At 53.7% G+C, this 20,633-nt stretch overlaps 2 protein-coding genes across 2 annotated transcripts in view; one reads left to right on the top strand and one right to left on the bottom strand.

Moving 5' to 3' along the window:
* Positions 1–40: 40 nt before the first annotated feature.
* PRR29 (proline rich 29) lies at positions 41–3,145 on the bottom strand. The gene is made up of 4 exons (XM_055337543.1): positions 3,007–3,145; positions 2,398–2,778; positions 1,242–1,456; positions 41–1,084 (listed from the first exon to the last, which is right to left on the bottom strand). The coding sequence occupies exons 1-4, from the start codon at positions 3,064–3,066 to the stop codon at positions 910–912; spliced, it is 831 nt and encodes a 276-aa protein (XP_055193518.1). The 5' UTR covers positions 3,067–3,145; the 3' UTR covers positions 41–909.
* A 7,626-nt stretch (positions 3,146–10,771) lies between these two features.
* Positions 10,772–20,633, top strand: part of SCN4A (sodium voltage-gated channel alpha subunit 4) — a 43,548-nt gene continuing 33,686 nt past the window's right edge. Inside the window, exons 1-2 of the mRNA XM_055330681.1 lie at positions 10,772–10,807; positions 20,472–20,581. The gene's annotated coding sequence lies outside the window, so the exon portion shown is untranslated. The remainder of the gene's footprint in view (positions 10,808–20,471; positions 20,582–20,633) is intronic.

Raw genomic sequence — 20,633 nt, 5'->3', positions numbered from 1 at the left:
CCACCAGACCTGGACTTCTCTCCCCAATGTCTGCAAAGACTCCCTCTATCCCCTTCTTCACAAGAGCCGTCCAGAGCCCCAGCCAGCCCAGGCCCTGGGGCGAGCCCATGCTGACCAGCCCAGGCACCAGACACCCATCCTTGTGGGGCCCCGAGTGACTAATTTCTCCTGAGGGATGGTGGAGGACACAAGCTCTGGCCCAATAGGGCAGAGACTTTCTGTTCCTACTTGGCCTCTGGGACCTCAGGCCACTCATGTTCGGAGCAGGACATGGCTCTGACTTCTTTCTGCCAGAAGAGCCAACTTCCTGGGATGACAGTGGGGCCCAAGGGAACTGGCTCAGTTCTGGGACCCTCTGAGCCAGGCCTCTCCCCCATCACCCTAGGCCTTCAAAGAGCCTTGGACAACAAAAGCAGTCCTCCCCTCACCTCCTGCTCCATCATTAGGTCACCAAGACCCCACAGCCCTGGCCATCTCAGACAGGGGTGAGTGGAGGAGGTCCAGGAAGGGCTCTGATTCCCAGATCACCAAACTGACCCCCCAACACACACCAGTGGTGGCTTCCCAGCCCTGGGTGATGCTTAGAGGGGCTTTTACTCCAGGGCAGAGATCAGGCCAGTTCAAGGTCTCAGTGTGGTGAAGAGGGTTTTGATTCACCCAGGAGAGGGCCTGGCTGTGGTTGGGGGTTGGGGGGAGGGCTGCAGGGCATGGCTGTGGGGTTGCAGGCAATAGGGAGGCACTTGGGGGGCTCCAGGGCTCATTCCAGCTCTGCAGTGATGCTGGTAGGGTCCAGGGCTAGTGTCTGTCCTCATGGTAGGCTCTCGGCACCATAGTAGTCTGGGGAAAGAAAGCACCCTGATCTTGACTCCCTCCTGCATCACCGGCCCCCAAGGAGGAAAGGGGAAGGGACTAGTGATGAGAGGAGCTCCCTCGTCCCCAACATGGCCCATCTGGCCTCCTGACCCAACCCTGACCTGGGCTTGGACCCCACTGCTCACCTACCCTGTGCCTACCTGAAGCCGGGGGTACATCCGCACCCACAGTGCCTGTGGCACTGGGGGGTGGGGGCGGGGGCACGGTTCTCCTGACATGGAGAAAAGAGAAGAAAGATCTCCCCATCAGAAAGTCTCTGGGGTCTCACCCACAAGTATCTCTACCCCACCCCCAGCTCCTGGTGAGCTCTTCCAGCCCAGCCCCAGAGCAAGGCCCTGGCAATGTCTGGATTCCCCAGCCTCACTTACAGACCCCTTGTCCCAGAGGCAGGAGGGCAGTGCTGAATCCTGGACTCATCCTGCAAGTGAGGCTGCTGTGGGGGGAGGGAAAGGAAAGGGACCGGCCAGGGCAGCAGGGGGCCCAGTGTGGGCATTGGGCAGGGCAGGTAGTGGTGGTGGAACACCAAAGGCCCTTCCTCCTGGGCTTGTATCTCCTCCTCCTCCTGTTGACCCTCCAGGTAGACCTGAGGATTGTGGGAAAGGGGGAGGAGAGGTGATACAGGTCCCAGGATCCCTACCCCCACTTCTCTGCTCCCCTAATTTCTCCAGATCAGCATTGAGAAATGGCTTCCCTTTATTGAGCAATCACTACCTGCAAGCCAGGTACTTTGGAGACATTTATTCCTTATTTTGCAGGAGGGAAAAACTGAGGCTTAAAAAGATGGAGCAACTTGTCTAAAGTCACCCTGCTAATAAGTGGCTGAGCAGGGACTGAAAGTATCCAGGTATGACTCCAGAGCTGGATCAGGAGTCCAGTGACAGGCCCCTGGACCCATCTGTGCCCCATCAGGGAGGTGTGGTGCTCACCCCAGGGACCCCCTAAGGGCCAGGGCGTGAGGAGTGGCAGCAGCTCTCGCCAGCCTGGATGGTGGACACTACCTGGCCTCCTCCAAGCCTCAAAACCACCCCTGGATTTTGAGGGCTGGTTCTAAGGTCACCTGCTCCTCCAAGGACCTGCTCTTCATTCCCCAATGAATGTGCACTCATGCCATGTACCTGTCCCTGTGCCAGTCAGGCCAAAGTTGCCTTGTATTCATAGTCATTCATTTATTTTTTCACTTGTTCAACAAATATGACTTGAGCCCCTAGTAAGTATCCAGCACCCTGCAGACTCAGGGAACCATGGTGCCCATCGTCCTGGGCCTGCTGTCTAGTAGGGGATGCACTGCAGGGAGACCTCCTTGAAAACAAGACCTGAGTGGTCTGGATTTGGGGACTCCCACCTCCACTGAGGCTGCTGGCTTGGAAGCCTGGCACATAAGAGATGCCAAAGAGACCCAGCCAGGCCTGTGGCACTGTTGCCTGGTTCTTTTTCTCCAGGATCCGCCTCAGATGGATCCCCACCCTGGCACCTGCAGGTGGGTGGCCCTGGTGGCGCAGCTCCACCGCACCCAAGCCCACGCACCTGCTGGTGGGAAGAGGCTGGCCCTGGGTTGACGGCTGCTGCCACCAGGCTACTCAGCAGCAGCTGGTGCATCTGTGCGTTATGCAGCAGCATCAGTTCCAGCAGGTCTAGGGCGGGGGAGTCAGCAGGCCCACGCCCAGCCTCCCACTGCCCACCGCCCAGATCCCAGGCCCTCCCCAACCCACGGCCCCCCCCCCCAAGCCCCAGACAGGGAAGGCGCGGGAGTGCGGTGCAGCGAGGATGCCCAGAGAATGTGCGAAGCAGACTGGGGTGCAAGGCGCCTGAGCCCGGAGTCTCACCTTCCTTCACTCTGCCCGGCTGCGGGCGCGGGCGCGGGGGCGGGGCGTCCCAGGCGACGGGCTGCAGGACGGTCACCCAGGGCTGGGAGGGCGGGAGACGGCCGGGGGGCGGCCAGGATGGGGACCCACCCCTCCCCACCTCCCGCCCGCCCGCTGGGGCCGCCTGCTCCTTGCCGCCCCCCACGGCCCCCGGGTTCCCTGTGTCTCCTCCCCTCCCCTACGTTTGGGGTCGCTCTCCGCAACCACCCCACTTCCTCCGGGGACCGCGGCTCCCCGTCGGCCTCCCCGGGAGGAGCCGGCTCAGCCCTACCGTCCCGGCTGCACCCTGCGGTGGGGGCTGACCCCAGCACCCTCCGGGGCCCGAGGCCATGCGGGCTCCTGCCGGTCCGGGTTACCTAGGCGACGAGAGCGACGCCAAAAAAAAACCCACAAAAATCTCCTCCCACGCATGCGCAGGTCCCTCCCGGCGGGGTGCTCCGGGCTTGCTCTGCTCTCCCCAGCCCCGCGGACCCGGGGGGGGGGGGGGGGGGCGGGGGGGTCGGGGTCCCAGGCGACTCCCTCCCCAGGGGCCGGTCCCTCTGCGGGAGGCCCACCTCCAGGCCCCCCGAGCCGCCGGCTCCCTGGCTGCCCCTCCCTGTACCTCCCACCCTGGCGCACCTCCAGTACCCAGCTTGGGGCGAGGGGGCTCATGTTTGTTGAGTGAATGAGTGAGGGGCTGGCAAGACCCGCCCCAATGCAAACACTTGGTTTCCAGGTCCCAGAATTGGCTAGGATGATTAGTTAAGCAGGAGTAGAAAATTCTGTAAGAGCAGGACTGGCCGGGGAGGGCAGGTAAATGAGGAGGGCGGAGGGTATGTTCTGTGGGTCACTCTGAATCAGAGGGGTGTCCTTTGGGGCAGGAGTGGTTTCTGAGCAGACCAAGGACAGAAGCACTAACCAAGTTCACAGAAAAGGCTCCGCCCTGGATAGAAAGGGGTAGCTGGCCCCTCAACTCCATGCCCCCGGTACCCCACCCTCGTGGCTGTTTGTTCCCTCATTCCTGGCTGCAGCCTTGCAGAGGTGGAGAAGCCTGGGGAGTTCACCACCAGTGCCCCTAGTATTGTCTCACATCCTGGAAAAATTACCAAAGCCAGCATTCTTTCGACAGGAAGTTATCAAGGTCTTCTTTGCTTCAGAACAGGTGAGGGGAGAGATCTATTTCGGCAGCTGTGACCATCCTAAGATAGGCCCTGAGCAGCAGTCAAGGAAAATCCAGACAGGAAGCTGGGATTAGCACCCCAGGAGTTGCCCTTCCCCCACCCTCTACTTCTGTTCAACTCCTCTTCCTGGCAGTCCTGCTGTCTAGAACCACAAAGATCATTTCCACCTCCTCCTTTGTGCCTTTTGTCCCTGGGAGGGGGCCTATGGGCAGAGCATTAGCTGTGAGTCTTAGAGCTTCAATGGCCATCAACAACCTGACATCAGGCAATGTGGTGGCAAGCCCTGGGGGGGAGTGGGATGGGCACAGAGGTCCCCTTTTCCAGCTGCACCTTCATTGCAGTGAGAGGGGAGAAGCCAAACTTTGTGTTTCCCATCAGCAAAACTTTGACCAAGGAGGTGCCTGTGTGCGCAAGGCAACCTGAATACTGGAGACACAGTGGTGTATTCTTGCTGGTCCCAGCATTGTTGGGAAGTGAAAAAGTACCATGGGAAGAGAGCAAAAATACAAGGCAATGCAAAGTCCCCTGTGGGTGAGGCCTAGAAGAAGGGGTCATAAAAAGAGAGGAATTGATCACTGAGGGATAGAGTTCTGAAGTGGAGGACCTTGGGAATGGGGCCAAAGCAGTGTGAGAGAGAGAGAGGGCAGCCCAGGCTGTGCCCCAGCCTGAGCAAAGGCACAGGTGCAGGAACGGATCATGCCCTAATGATCCAGTGGTCACACCGTCTGATTGTAGTGGAGGATCTGGACGGAGAGAAGTTCCAGCAGCCCAGGCCAACCCAGGTCATGGAATTTAGGTTGTGCCATGTGGGTGATGGAGAGCTCTCGGTAAGTCCTGAGCAGGAGAGAAATAGAGGGGTGATGGGTGCACAGCCATCTTTTAGGAAGATTCATCTTGTTGCTCACATCTTTGTGCATGTCAACCAGAATTAGGAAGAGCAAATGTGTGATGGGGATGTATCCTCCCCATGGTATACAGTTGGTTCCTGCACACACAGTGTCTCCATCTGGGGACATCTTCTGGCCACAGGTAAGGCAGGCCAGAAGTCATCCCAGAAGCAACCCTGACACATTACAGGACAGCCGTTGATGGTAGAGCCTGCTGGCCTCAGTGGGCCAACTCTGGGAGAACCCTCCCCCAAAGTCTCTCAACAGTCCCATGTGTGTCCCAGTTGTCCCAGTAATGACCTACTCACCAATCAAATACACAATTTCCTGGGTTTTTCCTTTCTCTGTCTTTTCTCTATTCCTTCACAGGGCTTCCTGGGATCTCCTTCCAAATAAACTACTTGCTCCCCGATCCTTGCCTCAGGCTCTGCTTTTGGGGGAATCCAAACTAAGACTGGCCTCCCATTTTTTCTGTGTCTGCCTCCACGCTGCTGAAAACTCCTGGAAAAACCAATTCTAGTAGCTCTGTGAGAAACTTGTATTCAGCGAAGTAAAATACCAAAATAGACACTGAAGTAAATTCCTCTGGAGGGCACCTGGTGGCTCAGTGGTTGAGTGTCTCTGCCTTTGGCTCAGGTCATGATCTGGGGGTTCTGGGATCTAGTCCTGCATCAGGCTCCCTGCGGAGAGCCTGCTTCTCCCTCTGCCTATGTCTCTGCCTCTTTCTGTGTGTCTCTCATTAATAAATAAATTTTAAAAAGAAAAAGAAAATTCATCTGAGAATATAACGGTCAATGGATTAAACTGAGGCAAAGCTGGAGGCAGGGAGGCCAGTGGGAGGCCACCACCCTCATCCCTCTAAAAGAAGCACGTTGGAGGTCACTGTGGAAAACAGGCAGGAATTGGTGATTACTTCAGCACCTCAGATATAAGATCACATGATAACCCCACGTGTAGTTTGGAAGGCCGGGCTGAGGTAGAAACTATCTGGCTTCTGCAAGTAGAGTTCTTTGTCAAAGGAAATGAAAGCATTTGCCATTTGAAGAGAATGGAAAAACCGCATGTGCTTATCTACCAGAGCACCTTTGCTTATAAAAGATCTAACATCAGTCCAGCAGTGGAAGAGGTGACTTTCTGGCTACTTGGCTGGCCCACTATTAGTTTCTTTGGCGTGTTGACATTCTACATGTTTCCTTTCATTTTGTCTCCATGAGGACTCTTGTTTGCATCTTGTTTGTTGTTGTTGTTGTTTTATGGGTTTTGTTTGTTGGTTGGTTTGTTTCTTAGCATCCCACAGCGACATGTACCAAAAGTCCTCCCTGTTGCCTCGGTAAATCTGGTTCGGGGAATAAATAAATGGAAAGAGATTTCTACTCAAATGTGTTCGTCACAGTGCTGGTTTTTAGGGTTGAAAATTGAACACACCCAGTGTCCTCTAACAAAGGAATGGCTGTGTAAATGAAGGCAATTCACTCAAAGGAAGAGTGTGCAGTCATTAAAAAAAAAACACGAAAAATGAGCTCCTTCCTCTCAGTCTCAGATGGAACCGTGGAGAAGAGGGTCTTTTTAAGAACTCAGGTGGGAATTTCAGAGTTTCTTTTTGGTGCAGATGAGGAAGTGCTGAGTAGACACAGGTGATCCTACAACAGGCCCTTTTCTTGGGCCCAGGGCCTAATGAGGCCCTAATTGAAGGCTCTAGTGGCATGACTAACTGGTTATGTGGGGAAGGCCTTGACAATACCATAGTAGAGAAATTCCATTTTTCTGTTCAGAGGCTCTGACTCTGCTTTTTTCTCCAAATATGGCTATCCTTGTGAGGCTGGTATATGTGTGTGCGGTTTGGTCTGACAGCTCCCCGGTGATACTTTGAGGACCTAGAAAACATAGATGGCACCAGTGGGGTGCACTGTGGTGGGAGTCAGTTTCAAGGTCCCAGCCTGCTGGCGTAGAGCTGTGGGGTGGAGTGCAGAGCCCCTCCCCTCCTCGACTCCCTGGAATCAGGGCTCCACCAACTATGGGGGATCACCTGCTGAAGCTCCCAGGAAGTCTCCCTGATGGAATGGCTCAGGGAAAAAAACTGATAGTACAAGCTAGGGGTGAGGGGTGCGGGGTGCAGGGTAGAGGCCAGGACAGAGTACAACAGGCCAGTTCCTGTGAGTCAAGGTGGGATTTTCTGAAAGGTGGTTCTATTCTGCAGAATTCTTTTGTTTGTGGGCAACTGAAACTCACCCTAAACTAGCCTAAGGAAAACAGATGCTTTGGGGCTCATGTGATAGGGAAGTGCAGTGATGGAGCCGCTTTGCAGTTCGCTGCCTCAGGGGTCAAGCAGTGTCTTCAGGTCCCTCTCTCATCTCCCCCACCTGTGTGTGGTGTTCTCCTTCCCTCATCCTACAGACAGGCTCTTCCACTCCGTGGGAAACACACCTCAGTCACCTGCAGCCTTATTTCCGTTACTCTAGACAAACCTAGAGAATCCCGAGAGATTATCTTTCTTTTGTATTGATATACAAATATGCCCAGGAAGGACTATGATTGACACCACTTGTGCCACATAGCCAGCTTTTGAACCAACCACTGTGGCCAGGAGGATTGGCCAGACCCGGGTGACATGGCCATCTCTATGGCCGGGGTGGGGGTTGTAATCATCAGCCACACCAGAATGACATATTTGGAGTAGGAAATGAGCAGTTCCCCAAAGGAAGGAGAAATATTGTCATCAAGAGAGGGAGGCATTCACTTCCTCTTCGGCTGTGGGAAAAAATCATATTTCACATACAGCTTCTGTTTTCCAATCAGCCTTATTCCTAGTCCAAATGACACCTTGTGCAAATTAGAAAAATTAGCTCTGTCCTCTAGACAGTTTGCTACCTTCTGCTAGACAATTATCATCTTAAACACATGGATCTATAATGATTACAAATGTGATTACAAATTACAGTGCCCAGAATTGTGCAGTGTACAACCTAGACAACTGAGTGGCCCTCTCTCACCTGTACAGTTCCCTTACTTAACTTCCCTTCCCTCATTAAAGAAATTCTTACCCCATAGAACTCTAGGCAGCAGGTAGAGACCAAAAGGTTGGAGCCATAAATGGGAATGACAGCTGCCTACCTACTACCCCTCCTCCTGTGCCCACAGACAGGGGGTAGTGTGTATCAAAGGGACAGTAGCCAGCATCGAAGCAAACTAGAGCCACAGCAGGGCCATGAGTGATGACAGGGGGCCCAGGGAACAGCTATGGGGAAACAACTTAGGAAGGAAGAGACAAAACATTTGCTTTTCCTCTAAGTACTAAAAAAAGAGGATCCTTGGGGTACCTGGGGGGCTCAGTGATTGAGCATCTGCCTTTGGCTCAGGTCATGATCCCGGGGTCCTGAGATCAAGTTCCACATTTGGCTCCCCATGGGGAGCCTGCTTCTCCCTCTGCCTATGTGTCTGCCTCTGTGTGTGTCTCTGGTGAATAAATAGAATCTTTAAAAAAATAAAGAGGATCCTTGCAAAGAAGAGTCTGGGGCACGCGGACACCTGGATCACATCACTAATAAAACTACATGGAAAATGTGTGTCAGAAAGGTCAATGAGCAAAGCAGGACAAGAACCAGGCACAGAGAACGCCCATGCTCACACCTGTAGGTTTGGAAGACACACCTCTGAGGGTGTGATGTGAGTCACCTGGAGTGAGATGTGGGCCGTGCAGGTAGCAGGAACTTCTCAAACCACAGCCAGGCCTGGCCCCCAAGGAAGGGCTCGACAAGACTGAGGCTGTCTCCACAGAGAGTCACTGGGAGCAGAGATGCCATCCCACCTGCAGGACTGAGGGTGACCACTCCCCAGGCCTCCCGCTGTCCCTTAACAAAGGCCACCCTGTCCTGGGCTCAGCTCAGCTGGAGCTCTGGCTTACCAGTAAAAGACAGTGTCAGGGATGGACATGGGAGACTGGGGAGGGAAATGTAGGGAGCTTTGGGGAGCAGAGACTCCGGATTCAGTGGGAGGGTTCTCATGTCTGCCTGGGGAAAGCATAGTGGGCCAGCTGGGAGGTGGGTCATTTCACAACAGCTCCACCAGGGGTCATCGCAGCCCCAGACTGGCCGCGGGTGGGGGGGGGGCGCAGAGGGCTAAACCAACCTCATCGGGCCCTCCACCCACCCTCCCTTCCCCGAGCTCAGAGAGACAGATGTCTAGCCAGTGGGATGGTGGCGAGGGGACTGGGGGTAGAAAAATTACGTTTGAGACTTCTGTGCTGTCCCGCTGATGGTTGTGTGGGTGTGTAGGTGGTGTGCGTTTATGTGTGTGTGTATACAGATAGGCACACACTTAATGAAAATCTAGTGATCACAGGTACACACAGGTGGCCCTGTGTACGTGTGAACAGGGGCGTGGTCAGAGACTCAGACAACGGTATGGACATAAGTAACATGAATGGACATGCGTGAATGTGTGAGCACGACCGTGGGTATGGGTGTGTGTACACGCAGGCATACACGCGATGAAATCTAGTGTCCGGGATACGTGGCATTTGTGTTCACTTGGGCAGGAGAATAGATATGACTATACATGTATAATAATACAAGTATCCGCACGAGCCCAATGTGAGTGTGGGAGCGGGTGTGCTTGCGTGAGCAATAAGCATGCGTGGGAACGGGTGTGACGCACCTTGGAAGGGTCTTTGTGAACATACGAAGGGTGGTTGGTTTATGTGTATAGCTGAGTACGTGTGAGTGTGGCATTTGTGGGGAGACACATCCATGAGTGTGTACCGAAGCGAGTGTGAGTGTGTGAGTGTGCGAGCTGGCGTGTGCCCTGGGGGGCTCTGGGGAATGAGTGTGAAAGGGGACTGGCGTGTAGAACGAGCCCGTGTGAGCTCCCCAAGGGTGCGAGAGGACCTGGTGGGATGGGCTCGTCCATATGCCCCCGCGTGTGTGCGTGTGCATGCGTGTGCACGCGTGTGCATGTGCGTGCAAGCGGGCCAGCGGGTGCCAGGGGCCCCCAGCCCCGGCGGTCCCCGGCTGAGCCCAGGCGCACCCGGCCGGGCAGCGCGGCCCAGGCTCCCACCTGAAGATTGGCCCGGTCCTCAGGTTTCACTCATGACCCTGTGACATCAGCAGCAGCTGTCCCCGCCGCCCGCCCCCCGGCCAAGTCCCCCGGAGTCCCAGCCCCAGCCCGAGGTGGGCGACGGCGCTCCAGGCTCGGCCGCAAGCCCTTGGCTCCCGCCGGCAGTGAGTACCGCACCCCGCCCCGGCCGGCACCCCGAGGGCAGGCCACCCCGAGGAGCAGGGCACCCTGGCCCCGGGCCCAGCCTGGCTTCAAGGAAGCCACCGCTTGGCTCCGGGTGCCGCCGTCCTCCGGCCGCCCCGGCCCTGCTCTGCCACGGCCTGCGCCCGGCTCCCTGCGCCCCGACCCTGCGGGTCCCCGAGACTGGCCTGGGCCGCCCTCGGTGGGCCGCTCTCTGCCCTCAGCCCAGTCCGGGCCCCCTCACTCGGCGGCGGCTGCGCTGGGCTCCAGGCGAGCACAGGGTGACCCCGGGGACAGGACGGGGCTGAGTTTCTTCAGGGGAAGAGAGCACAGGAGCCAAACGCCTGTCCCCGGCTTGTCCCCACGGGCAGCTCAGGCTGTTCACGGTGGCTCCGAAGGCAGGGCTGTGGGGGGAGGAGAGAGGCGGGAGGCCGGGCGGGGGGTGGTGGCGGCTCCTTTGCTCTGCTGAAACAGGAATCTTCCAGATGCCAGCAGAGGACACATCTCAGGCCGCACCGCCCAGGCTCTGCCCACCGCCCCTGCCGTTCCCGCAGGCCTGGGGCGAGGCTGGGCTCCTTTCCTGGGCAAGTGGGGAAGGCAGAAAGCCTGGCCCGAGGGGAAGAAGATGGGGCCGCAGCACTGAAGGGGCCTTGGGGGGATTCAGGAGGAGCCTCAGGGCCAGGAGTGGGGGCCGGGGCAGAGCGCCGGGAGAGCCAGGCACCCCAACACCACCACCACCGGGAGGCGGGGGCGGGCAGCCGCTAGTGGAAGAAGCCCAAAGGCCTGAGCAGAGGTAGGACGAGGGGTTTGGGAGGAGCGTGGTGTTGCTTCCCAGAGGGGGGCATTTGTTCAAAGATTGGGGATCCCCACGTAGAGGGCCCTGAGGGTGGGATGGGGGCTTTGAGGCTTTCCAAGGAGGCACTGGATGGCACAGCGGGCCTGAGCGCCTTCCCGCTCCACACGGTTAAGGACTACGTCTGGCGGCCCCTCCCCCTGCTCAGGCACAGGGCCCTGGGCACCAGGAGGGCTCCCAATGCCCCAGGGTGGGGAGGGGGCCCTCCAGGGGGATACTAAACATGTCCCCCTCCCACCCATACCACCTGCAGCGGGGCCCTGCGTGGAAACAAATCACCCCAGAGCCTGGGAAGGTCAGAGCCCAAACAAGCCTTGAAGGCCTTTGAGTTTAGCCTCTATGATGAGCCATCTTGAGGAGACTAGCTCGAGACCAGTTTGGCGCTGGTCTGGCTATTCTGGAGAGGGGAAGGGGTTGACAGAGAGGTAGGGAAGAGCCAATGGTGGGCATTGTTGTCATTGGTCTATGACAAAGGCTGTGATTGTCCCCCAGAGCCCTAAGCGGAGGTAAGGAGCCCCCAGGGGTGGCAGTGGGATGGGGACACAGGTGGAAGACTGGTCCTCCCAGGACCCTCCAGATTCTTCTAGGGTCATCCCCAGTCCCCTGCCCACAGCTAGTGGCCTCCTTCTATGTGGCAGTGTTGTGGACAATTGTGGTTACCACACTAGTATTTGGAGCCACATGACCTGTGTGGGCGATGCAGGGTCCCAGACATAACTCAAAAGGCCCTCTCCCGTCTCCATCCCAGGCAACTCTCAGGGGACTGGCCGGGATTTTTTTTTTTTTTTTAGTCAGGTTTTGGGAAGATAATTAAGGGTCCTTCCTAGGTGACCCTGTCCTAGCCTGGTTCTGCTTGTCATTTCTGGTTGGGAACCTGCCTGAGGTGGGGCTCAGGACTTGGAATCACCTTCCCAGCTCTAGGCTGGCCTGAGTGCCAAGGCGTGCCTACTGTTTTCCCTCACCAGGCCTTCTGGGACCCACCCCCAGGCCAGGTCATGGGAAGCCCTGAGTTCAATACCGAAAGCACAAAACTCCTGCCAGACGATGGGCAGTGGTCCTGACAGGGTCCCTGCCTCCAGAGGCAACTCTGGCCACCAGAACAGAGAAAAGTATAGAGAGTGACAAGGTGGGGCGGGGTAGTCCAGCTGGGGATGCAGTTGAGAGAAGTATCCAGGGCCAGGCGCAGCCAGAGAGGAGACAAGGGAGTGGACCGTGCAGAGAGAAGTGGAAAGGCTCGCTCTCTCTCTCCAGGTGATAGAACAGAGATGCATTGAAGGAAGATGAAAATCTGAGACTGAGTTCCCAAAGAGCAGGTAGGGAGAGGAGGGGACGAAGGAGGGTGGACGTCAACAAGCAGGGCGCAGGTTTTACAAGCCTTCCGTTCCTCGACTCCCCTTAAGGGAGGGCTCAGGCTCTGAGGGTCCTGCCACTTGCCCGCGGCACACAGCTAGTGAGGGGCACTGATGCTGGTACGGGGCTGCGTGGGGGGCAGAGCTCGTCCCTGAGACTTGGAGGGGGGGTGGGGATTCCAGCAGGCAGCCCTAGGGCTGGCTGCAGGTGCCAGGCCTCCTGCAGGGGTCCCCAGCTCGGCAGTGGCAGAGACAGGTCATGGTTCCCAGGGGCTCCTTCAGGTTCCAGGGGTTCCCAGGAGCTGGGGGAAGCCAGGGTTCCCTCTACCCCCACCACCCCTACCCCAGGCCTTTCATGTGCTCTGGCCCCTTTTCTGCCTCATCAGCAACAGCTATTTTTATTCCCTGAGGTTTTCAGTCAACAGCCATCGTTGGGGGGATGGGGCAGCAGGAGGAGCCAGCGAGGTTCAAGGAACAGACCGGGGTGGGGGGTGGAGGCAGGGAGTTGTGCCCCTCGAAGGGCAAGCCACCCCTCAGGCCCTGCTGCCCTCTGCCAGGAACCCTGGCATAAATGGAAAATATAAAACCACAGTGGTCACCAGACCCCACTCTGCTTGGAGGGTTTGTGAAGCCAGGTGCCCCTGCCAGCGCCCCCCTCTGACCCCACCACGCCAACAGATAGGTGCTAAAAGGACGTGGTTCATTTAGACTTGGGTGGTGATAAAGCTTAGTGCTTAAGTGCCAGGGGCTCTTTTGAGAGCCCCAAAGGCCCAGTACCCAGCCCCAGTCTGCTACATAAACCACCTCTGGCAAGTGACTTGCCCTCTCTGTGCCTCAGTTTCCTTCTCTGTCAAATGAAGTGATAATAGTAGGATCATGGTGAGGATTTAAAGAGCTCATGAATTTGAGGTGCCCAGAACAATGCTTGGCAAGTAGTCAGCTCTACATAAGTGTTAACTAGTAGTTAATTATCGTGGCTTTCACCAGGCTGTGACTCTGAAATCAGTGTCTCCTCTTGTGGGGGAAGAGGAGGCAATAGGAAAGAAAGGAGCTACAAACGTTGGGTCCCCCTAGCAGGAAGCAGGACGACCTTATCCAGCTCTGGGCACCCTGCATAGCTGGGGGGGGTATATGTATTTTTTTCCTATCTGGTCTCCTTCAGGTGAGGGGGATCCTTTTATAAGATGGATAACAGACTCCCTTCTGTGAGGGTCTGCGGTTTATGAATTTTGCTGTGAGGACAGTGACACCAAAAGCAAAGCAGAATCCTTCTGGCTTCCATTTCAGTAAGATCTGCTCCCGACTCTGGTCCCTTTTTTTTTTTTTTTTTAAGATGTTATTTATTTATTCATGAGACACACACAGAGAGGCAGAGACACAAGCAGAGGGAGAAGCAGGCTCCCTGCGGGGAGACTGATGCTGGTCAATTCGAGGACCCCGGGATCAAGGACCCCAGGATCACAACCTGAGCCAAAGGCAAACACTTAACCACTGAGCCACCCAGGCGCCCCAACTCTGGTCTTTTTTGAGGTTTGTAAGTTCTTGATTGGCCTTAATTTGGGAGAAGGATCTTTTACCAGGGTAGTTGGTGGCCTGGAGCAGTTTCTGGAGTAGAGCGAAGTTCTCAGAGGTAGTGGCAGGGCCAAGCTGGCTGAAGGGGCAGAGACAGTCCACCAGCCTTCCTTGTGGGTTTCTCATAATAGGCTGGGGCTCCACCAGCAGCGAGAGGGCCACTCTCCCTGGCACTGGTAACCGTGATCCCCAACTCCCCGGACCTGGCAGGGGTGTGGGGCCCAAGTGGGGAGGGCTCAAAGCCCACCTTACCTGGATGGTTGGGGTCTGATGGAGGGAACGGCGAACCAGGTTGGCTCTGATCAGTTTTGAACAGTCTTTCTGTTGCCCTCTTGGTGGACTCATGGCAGGAAAAAAGCCTGTCTGCCATGGTCTGGGAAAGGTGAGGCTGTGGGGCAGAGACAGGAGAACAAAGGCAGGCATCTCCTGGAGTATACTGTGGATAGGAACAGGCAGGGCAGGGGAAGCAGCCCTGTGTGCAGGGGGTGGATCTGCCCAAAGGTGGGTGAGGTGGGCCCAGATGTGTGCGGGAGAGGGTGTGCATGCACAAGTTTGAGTGAAGACATCCGTAGAACCCCAGTGGTATTGCTTGGGGGCTCCTTAGAAAGAGCTGAGCTAGCAGAGGGCAGGAAGCCCCAGGCCTGTGTGGAACTAATTAGCCTCCCCACCCTTTGGAGCAGCTGGGAAATGACTCATAGAAGCAATGTGTGTGTGTGTGTGTGTGTGTGTGTGTGTGTGTGTGTGTACACAAGTGGGCTGCAGAGGGCATTAGGGGGTACATGAGGGTCGACCTTGTATAAAAGAAACTCATATCACTAGAAAGTCTCTTTACCAAGCTGTTGATTTGTAGTCTTCAATCCCATGATTCTCAACACACAGCCCCAGGAGGCCTGAGTCTAGTCCCACCAAGGTCTGCCAGACGCCCACCTCAGCTGGTGCATTTTAGGAACTTTGTCCAAGGACCTGGTCTGCCCTTTGAAGAGGGCAGTGAGAGTCAGGCTGCCCAGTCCCCCAGAGGGCTGGGGGAGGCAGTGTTTGAAATAGCAGGCACGAGGATTTGTGTTAGAGGGCTGTGTTCAAATCCTGCCTCTGCCACTTGTCAACTGGGAAGCTGAGCCTGGGACAGCGCCAGGCACTCAGTAAGCACCAAATGAACATATCCACGACTGCTTTTCTTCCAGAAATAATTCTTAAGCCTTCACCTTGAGGGCCTGTGCATATCAGCACTCTGGGTGAAGGTGCTGAGATTTGGGGGTCAGAGGAACCAGCCTCCCCCACTCCTAATAGACTCTTCTCCATCCTGATGGGGGTTGGAATTCTACATCTTAAGAAGAATTCTTTTGATTTGAGGCTCAGTCTTGGAAGGGGAAAGCTGCTCCTGGGTCTTTGCTTCAAGGGAGAAAAGGCTTCCAGGGCCGCCAACAGATGAGCTGGGCGGGTTTAGGAGGAAGGGGGCACAATTCACAAAACCCAAACACAGCCCATTTGAGGATTTATTTCTCATTTGTGGGTTTTTTATTTCATTGGGCCCCAAGCCAAACAGAAACACTCTGGATTAAGGAAAAGAGTCAGGTTTGAGAAGAGGAGGCAGCTTAGGGAAAACTAAATGATGTTTTTTGAGAGCCACCGGGAATTGGCAGAGAATGGATCAGATTGTGGGGGGAGGGGCTGCTGACATATCCTGAACAAGAAAACAAACTTGGCATACAGTAAATACAAAATAAATGTGGTCACCACTATCATTCTTACCCCTGGCAGAGGATACCTTATTAGGTTGGTTGAATCAGGTGCCTGAAAAAGGGGGAAGCATATTTTGGCCCAGTGAGCCCCACATGGAAAGTGCCATCACCATTAGCCCACCCCTTGCCCAGGAGCACCCCTCATGTGACCCTGATTGTTTCCGGAACTCTTGGGGCTCCTGAGTGTCCGGAGGTTTTCACTCCCAGCTCCAGGCCTCCCTCCAAGACCTCTTGGAGCAGATTTCCTCTGCAGAGTGTTAGATCAGGAGGGGAGGGCACCTGGGGTGACTTCCTCCAAGGCTCTGGCCTGCCAACACTGCAGCTCTAAGTGCTGGCAGAGAAACAACACAGCTACCCCCTTTCCCATCCCTATCCCCAAACTTCTCCAGCTGAGAAAAAGCCATGACTTGAGATTTATAACCAGGGGGCACGGGGATTCATTTTGCATTATTGGAACTGGGCCACGATGGGAATGCAGGAATTTGGGAAGTAGGCCACCCGGATGCCCAGTGCTGTCTTTGACCAGGATAGAAAAAGTTTGATCTCTTTCAGTGTCCTAGAAAGTTCTGAGTCTGAGCCCCCTCTGCTTAAAGCTTCTCCCCTGGCCACATGGAGCTCTGAAATAATCTTGCTTCCAATCCACGGAGAAACAAAACAGCCTGACCCTGGAATGCAGCTCTGCTGTAGATAGACGGCATGCTTGGTTGGCAAGAGGCATGATGATTGGGGCCTGAGCAAGGCCAGTAAGCTACCTGCCATCCCTGTGACCAAAGGAATGTGCCCTAGAGTGAACAAGGAAGGCTGTGAGGGGCAAGTCACATCCATTCTCTTCCAGAAGAGTTTCTCACAGTAGCTTTTATATCTCAGGCTGCTACAGCATGGCTGATACTTCTTGGAGGATTTCAGGCCAATGCAGTACCGTTAGGTGGGTTTCTGGTTGTTTGAAGGATTGTATTTGAAAATATAAGTTTCTTAGGAGAGAAAATTCTAGAAGCATATGGTGGTAGAGGGATGGTGGTGGTGATGTCTATCCCGAGCCATGTTTGGCCAATAATTTGGGACAGTCAGACTCACAGACACCCAGCTGTGAGGGTGCTGAACTGAGAGGAAAAAATCAAGATCTAGGCTTTCACAAAGACTAGAAGTGAAGAGGTCCAACGAACAAGAGGAACTTGTAAAACATAAAGTCCTATACCTAGATTTATACTAACCTTGCATTCTGAAACCATTATTAGTTTCAGGGGTTTTTGTCAATTCTTTTGGATTTTGCACATAGACAATCATGTCATCTGTGAACAAAGACAGTTTTATTTCTTCCTTTCAAGTCAGTATGCCTTTTATTTCCTTTTCTTATCTTATTGCATTAGCCAGGACTTCCAATACGATTTTGGAAAGGAGTGGTAAGTGGCAACATCCTTGCCATGTTTCTGATCTTAGTGGAAAGCTTCTAGTTTCTCATCATTAAGTATTATGTTAGCTGTAGGTTTTTTGTAAATGTTCTTTTCAGGCTGAAGAGACGCTCTACTATTCCTAGTTTACTGGGCTGTTGTTGTTTTACCATGAATGGGTATTGGGTTTTGTCAAATTCCTTTCCTGCAACTCTCGATATGATTATATGATTTTTCTTCTTTAACCTATTGATGTGATGGATTACATTAACTGATTTTCTTTTTTTTCTTTTAAGATTTTATTTATTCATGAGAGACACAGAGAAAGAGGCAGAGATATAGGCAGAGGGAGAAACAGACTCTTTGTGGGGAGCTTGATGTGGGACTCAATTCCAGGACCCCAGGATCACGACCTTAGCCAGAGGCAGATGCTCAACCACTGAGCCACCCAAGTGCCCCTGATGGATTACATTACCTGATTTTCTAACGTTGAACCTGTCTTCCACACTTGGGATAAATCCCACTTTCTTTTTATACACTGTTAAATTTGATTTTCTAATATTTTGTTTGGGATCCACCTGGATTTAGAAGAGTAAAATCAATTGCACAATATATATGATGGGGAAGATCTAATTTGACCTTAGTTCATGAGGAAAAGATCCAAGAGTAATTGCAAATTTCACATTATGAGTAGCCTGCTGAAAAAGTGTGTGCCATCTTGGGATGAATGACTACAAAGGGTGTCTAGGCGAGGGAGAAAAGGCCTCTCTCTGTGGTCAGACTATGTCTGGAATTGGGTGTTCCAATCTGGCAGCTCCACAGAGAAAGACAATGCTGGGCTGGACCTGCTCCAGAGAGAAGCCGCCTCGCCCTCCAGCGTCCTTACTGTCGGCTCCCTGCCTATGGACAGCTGGCCCCAGCTTGGCTCCCCAACTCCTGGCCCTTCTTCCCCCACACTCATCCCTGTCTACTCACTACCTCCAGGCCCCCAAGATGGCCTGACTTTACTCACCACTTCCGCCAAAACTTCCGTTTCAATGCAGGTTCCGCTGGGGCTTCTCACTTACTAAATGGGCTCTGGCCCTGGCGCTCAGGGAGCTGGGTTTTATTCTTGGCGTGGCCTCTCATTTATCACTCTCTAAAATTATCTTATTTGCTTCCCTATTTTTTATCTGCCTCCTCCCTCTGGAATGCAAGCTCAGTGAGGACAGGGAGTTGCCACTGCTGTATCGTGGCTTCTAGAGCAGAGTCCGGCACAGAGCAGGTGCTCAAGAAATGTTTGTTGAATGAATAAATGTATGATCTGGGAGCTGTTGCTGCTCCTCTCTGGGCTTCAGGTTTTGCATCTGTGAAATGACAGAGATGGACTCCCTTGATCTCTTGAGTTCTTGCAACTCCAACATTCTTAAATTCAGTGGGAAGAGATTGTCTAGAGCTCTCTGCAGGCCCTCAGCTGCCACATCTCTAGAACAGACTGGGGTGGAGGCCAGAGTCTGATCTCTGGCTGGTGGAAGGAAGGTTCAAACTGTCACACTGGTCCCCTTTACTCCAGGCTATAGCTGGAAGAGCTGCATGGAGATGTGCCAGCATGACACCTAACCCATGACACAGAGCATTGTTGTGCTTTGCCTGCCAGGAAGCCACGGTACACACATCCCAGATAACCTTTCATTCCTCCACAGGTGTCCACTGCAAACAGTATAGCTGTCCTGTCTATTCTAGACACATTGAGAGGATGGACAGAAGACAGAAACATGCCAGCTAACCCCCGCCCCTGTGAGGGGCTCTCCAAGGCTGCAGGGTGAAGTCCAGACTCCCAGGCCTGCCAGTCCAGGCTATGGCCAGCTGCCCACCCCACCCTCCCCAAATCCCTGAATAGACTCTGTCTCCACAAAGACTGACACAAATGTAGCTCCCTGTGTCCTGCCTCTGTCTTTGCTCTGGCCACTCCCTCTCCCTGGAGTGTTCTTCCCACTCACTTCTCTGTGTTTATAACTTAAGCATCCTTTGAGGCCCAACGGAAAAGCCACATCTTTCCTTCCCTGACCCGGAAGTAGCCATCATCCATCTGAATTCCCAAAGCACAATGACCTCCCCTCCTTAGGGCAAACATCACTTTCTCCTCATGTCATAGTTATGTGTGCCCATAGCCACCTTCCCCCAATTACCAGCTCTCAGAAAGTAGGATGCCCAACTGGTGCATCATTGTGTCCTATTCAGAGCTAGCTCAGCTTCTGGCTTATGAACAGGATGGATGGATGGATGGATGGATGGATGGATGGATGGATGGATGGATGAATGGATGGATGGATGGATGAATGGATGGATGGATGGATGGATGGATGGATGGTTGGATGAATGAAATGTATCAGAATCCATTTTATTTTTGGAAAGATCTGTACCCAAATCTTCATCCTTTCATTCTTTCAGCAAACATGTATTGAGTGCCTACTGTGTGCCCAGTCCGGGGACTGGCTATGGTGACCAGCTCTGCCCTTTTGGCATTTCAGTCTAGTGGAGGAGACAGACAAATAAATTAGGCAAATTACTCGTTTAAGTAATCACCAACTATGACATATGATGTCAAGGAAAACACAGGGGACTGTGAAGAGTAGAGAAGGAGAAAGTCACTTGGAGAAGAGACATTTGAGGGCAGCCCGGGTGGCTCAGGGGTTTAGCGCCGCCTTCAGCCCAGGGCCTGATCCTGGAGACCTGGGATCGAGTCCCACATCGGGCTCCTTGCATGGAGCCTGCTTCTCCCTCTGTCTGTGTCTCTGCCTCTCTCTCTCTGTGTCTCTCATAAATAAATAAATAAATAAATAACATCTTAAAAAAAAAGAGAGAGAGAGAAGAGACATTTGAGCCTAGACTGGGGGGGGGGGGTAAGATGGTAAAGCCATGTGAAGAGGGAGGGGAGCTTAGAGCTAGGTGAAGGCCAACGGCAGGCATGAGCCCAGTGGTCCAGCAGCTGGAAAGAGGCCAGTGGGACTGGGGCAGAAGGAGCAGGGAGGAATCAGGAGACAAGGGTAGAGACGGAGTGGATCACTTGGGCCTTGTGGGTCACCATGAGGTATTTAGGTTTTGTTCTAAGCACAACAGGAAACTGCTAGAGATATTTAAGCAGGTGAAATAATATGATCAATTTCTTGTTTTTAAAAGATCACTGGCTGCTGTATGGAACTGATTTGCAGGGGGCAGGGGCAAAAGCAGTTAGCAGGAAATAGGCTATTACAAGAGATTATTGTAATATGGTCCAGGGGGAAAAGGTAGAGGTTGCATATATTTTGGATATGGTATTAATGGAACTTTGGATGGGCTGGATGTAGATGAGGGGAAAATGAGCATTCAAAGGAGCACCCCAATATCTGACTAAAGCACCCAGATGAATGGATGGATATTTTCTGGGTTGAGGAAGACTGTGGATTAGGGCAATTGAAGAGAGCAAATGCTTCATCCAAGATACTATAGCTTGGCATACTTCTTAATCATCCACATGGAATGGATCCACCTGGAGTTCAAAGGAGATGTTACAATATTCTTGCAAAACTCTTTACAGTCCCAGGAATGATGCCATCCAGATCCATATTGAGCCCTGAGAAACTTTAGAGACTGGGGAGAGAAAGAGGAACAAGCAAAGAGATTGAGAAGAAGAAAGCAGCCAAAGAGGTAGGAGGAAAACCATGGATGTACTCTCACGAAGGCTAAGCAAAAAGAGCCT

The sequence above is a fragment of the Nyctereutes procyonoides genome, unplaced genomic scaffold (assembly GCF_905146905.1).
Source record: "Nyctereutes procyonoides isolate TBG_1078 unplaced genomic scaffold, NYPRO_anot_genome, whole genome shotgun sequence".
NCBI lineage: Eukaryota > Metazoa > Chordata > Mammalia > Carnivora > Canidae > Nyctereutes > Nyctereutes procyonoides.
The sequence above is the reverse complement of the archived record's forward strand: the minus strand, read 5'-3'. Positions and strand labels throughout refer to the sequence as shown.

What these genes read in the sequence shown, in the direction of transcription:
- PRR29 (XM_055337543.1), bottom strand. Translation starts at nt 3,066, where the DNA reads ATGGCCTCGGGCCCCGGAGGGTGCTGGGGTCAGCCCCCACCGCAGGGT. An exon ending in CGCAGGGTGCAGCCGGGACG is followed by an intron (nt 2,779 to 3,006) that starts GTAGGGCTGAGC and finishes CCGCCCTCCCAG; the next exon opens with CCCTGGGTGACCGTCCTGCA. An exon ending in CAGCCTCTTCCCACCAGCAG is followed by an intron (nt 1,457 to 2,397) that starts GTGCGTGGGCTT and finishes CACAATCCTCAG; the next exon opens with GTCTACCTGGAGGGTCAACA.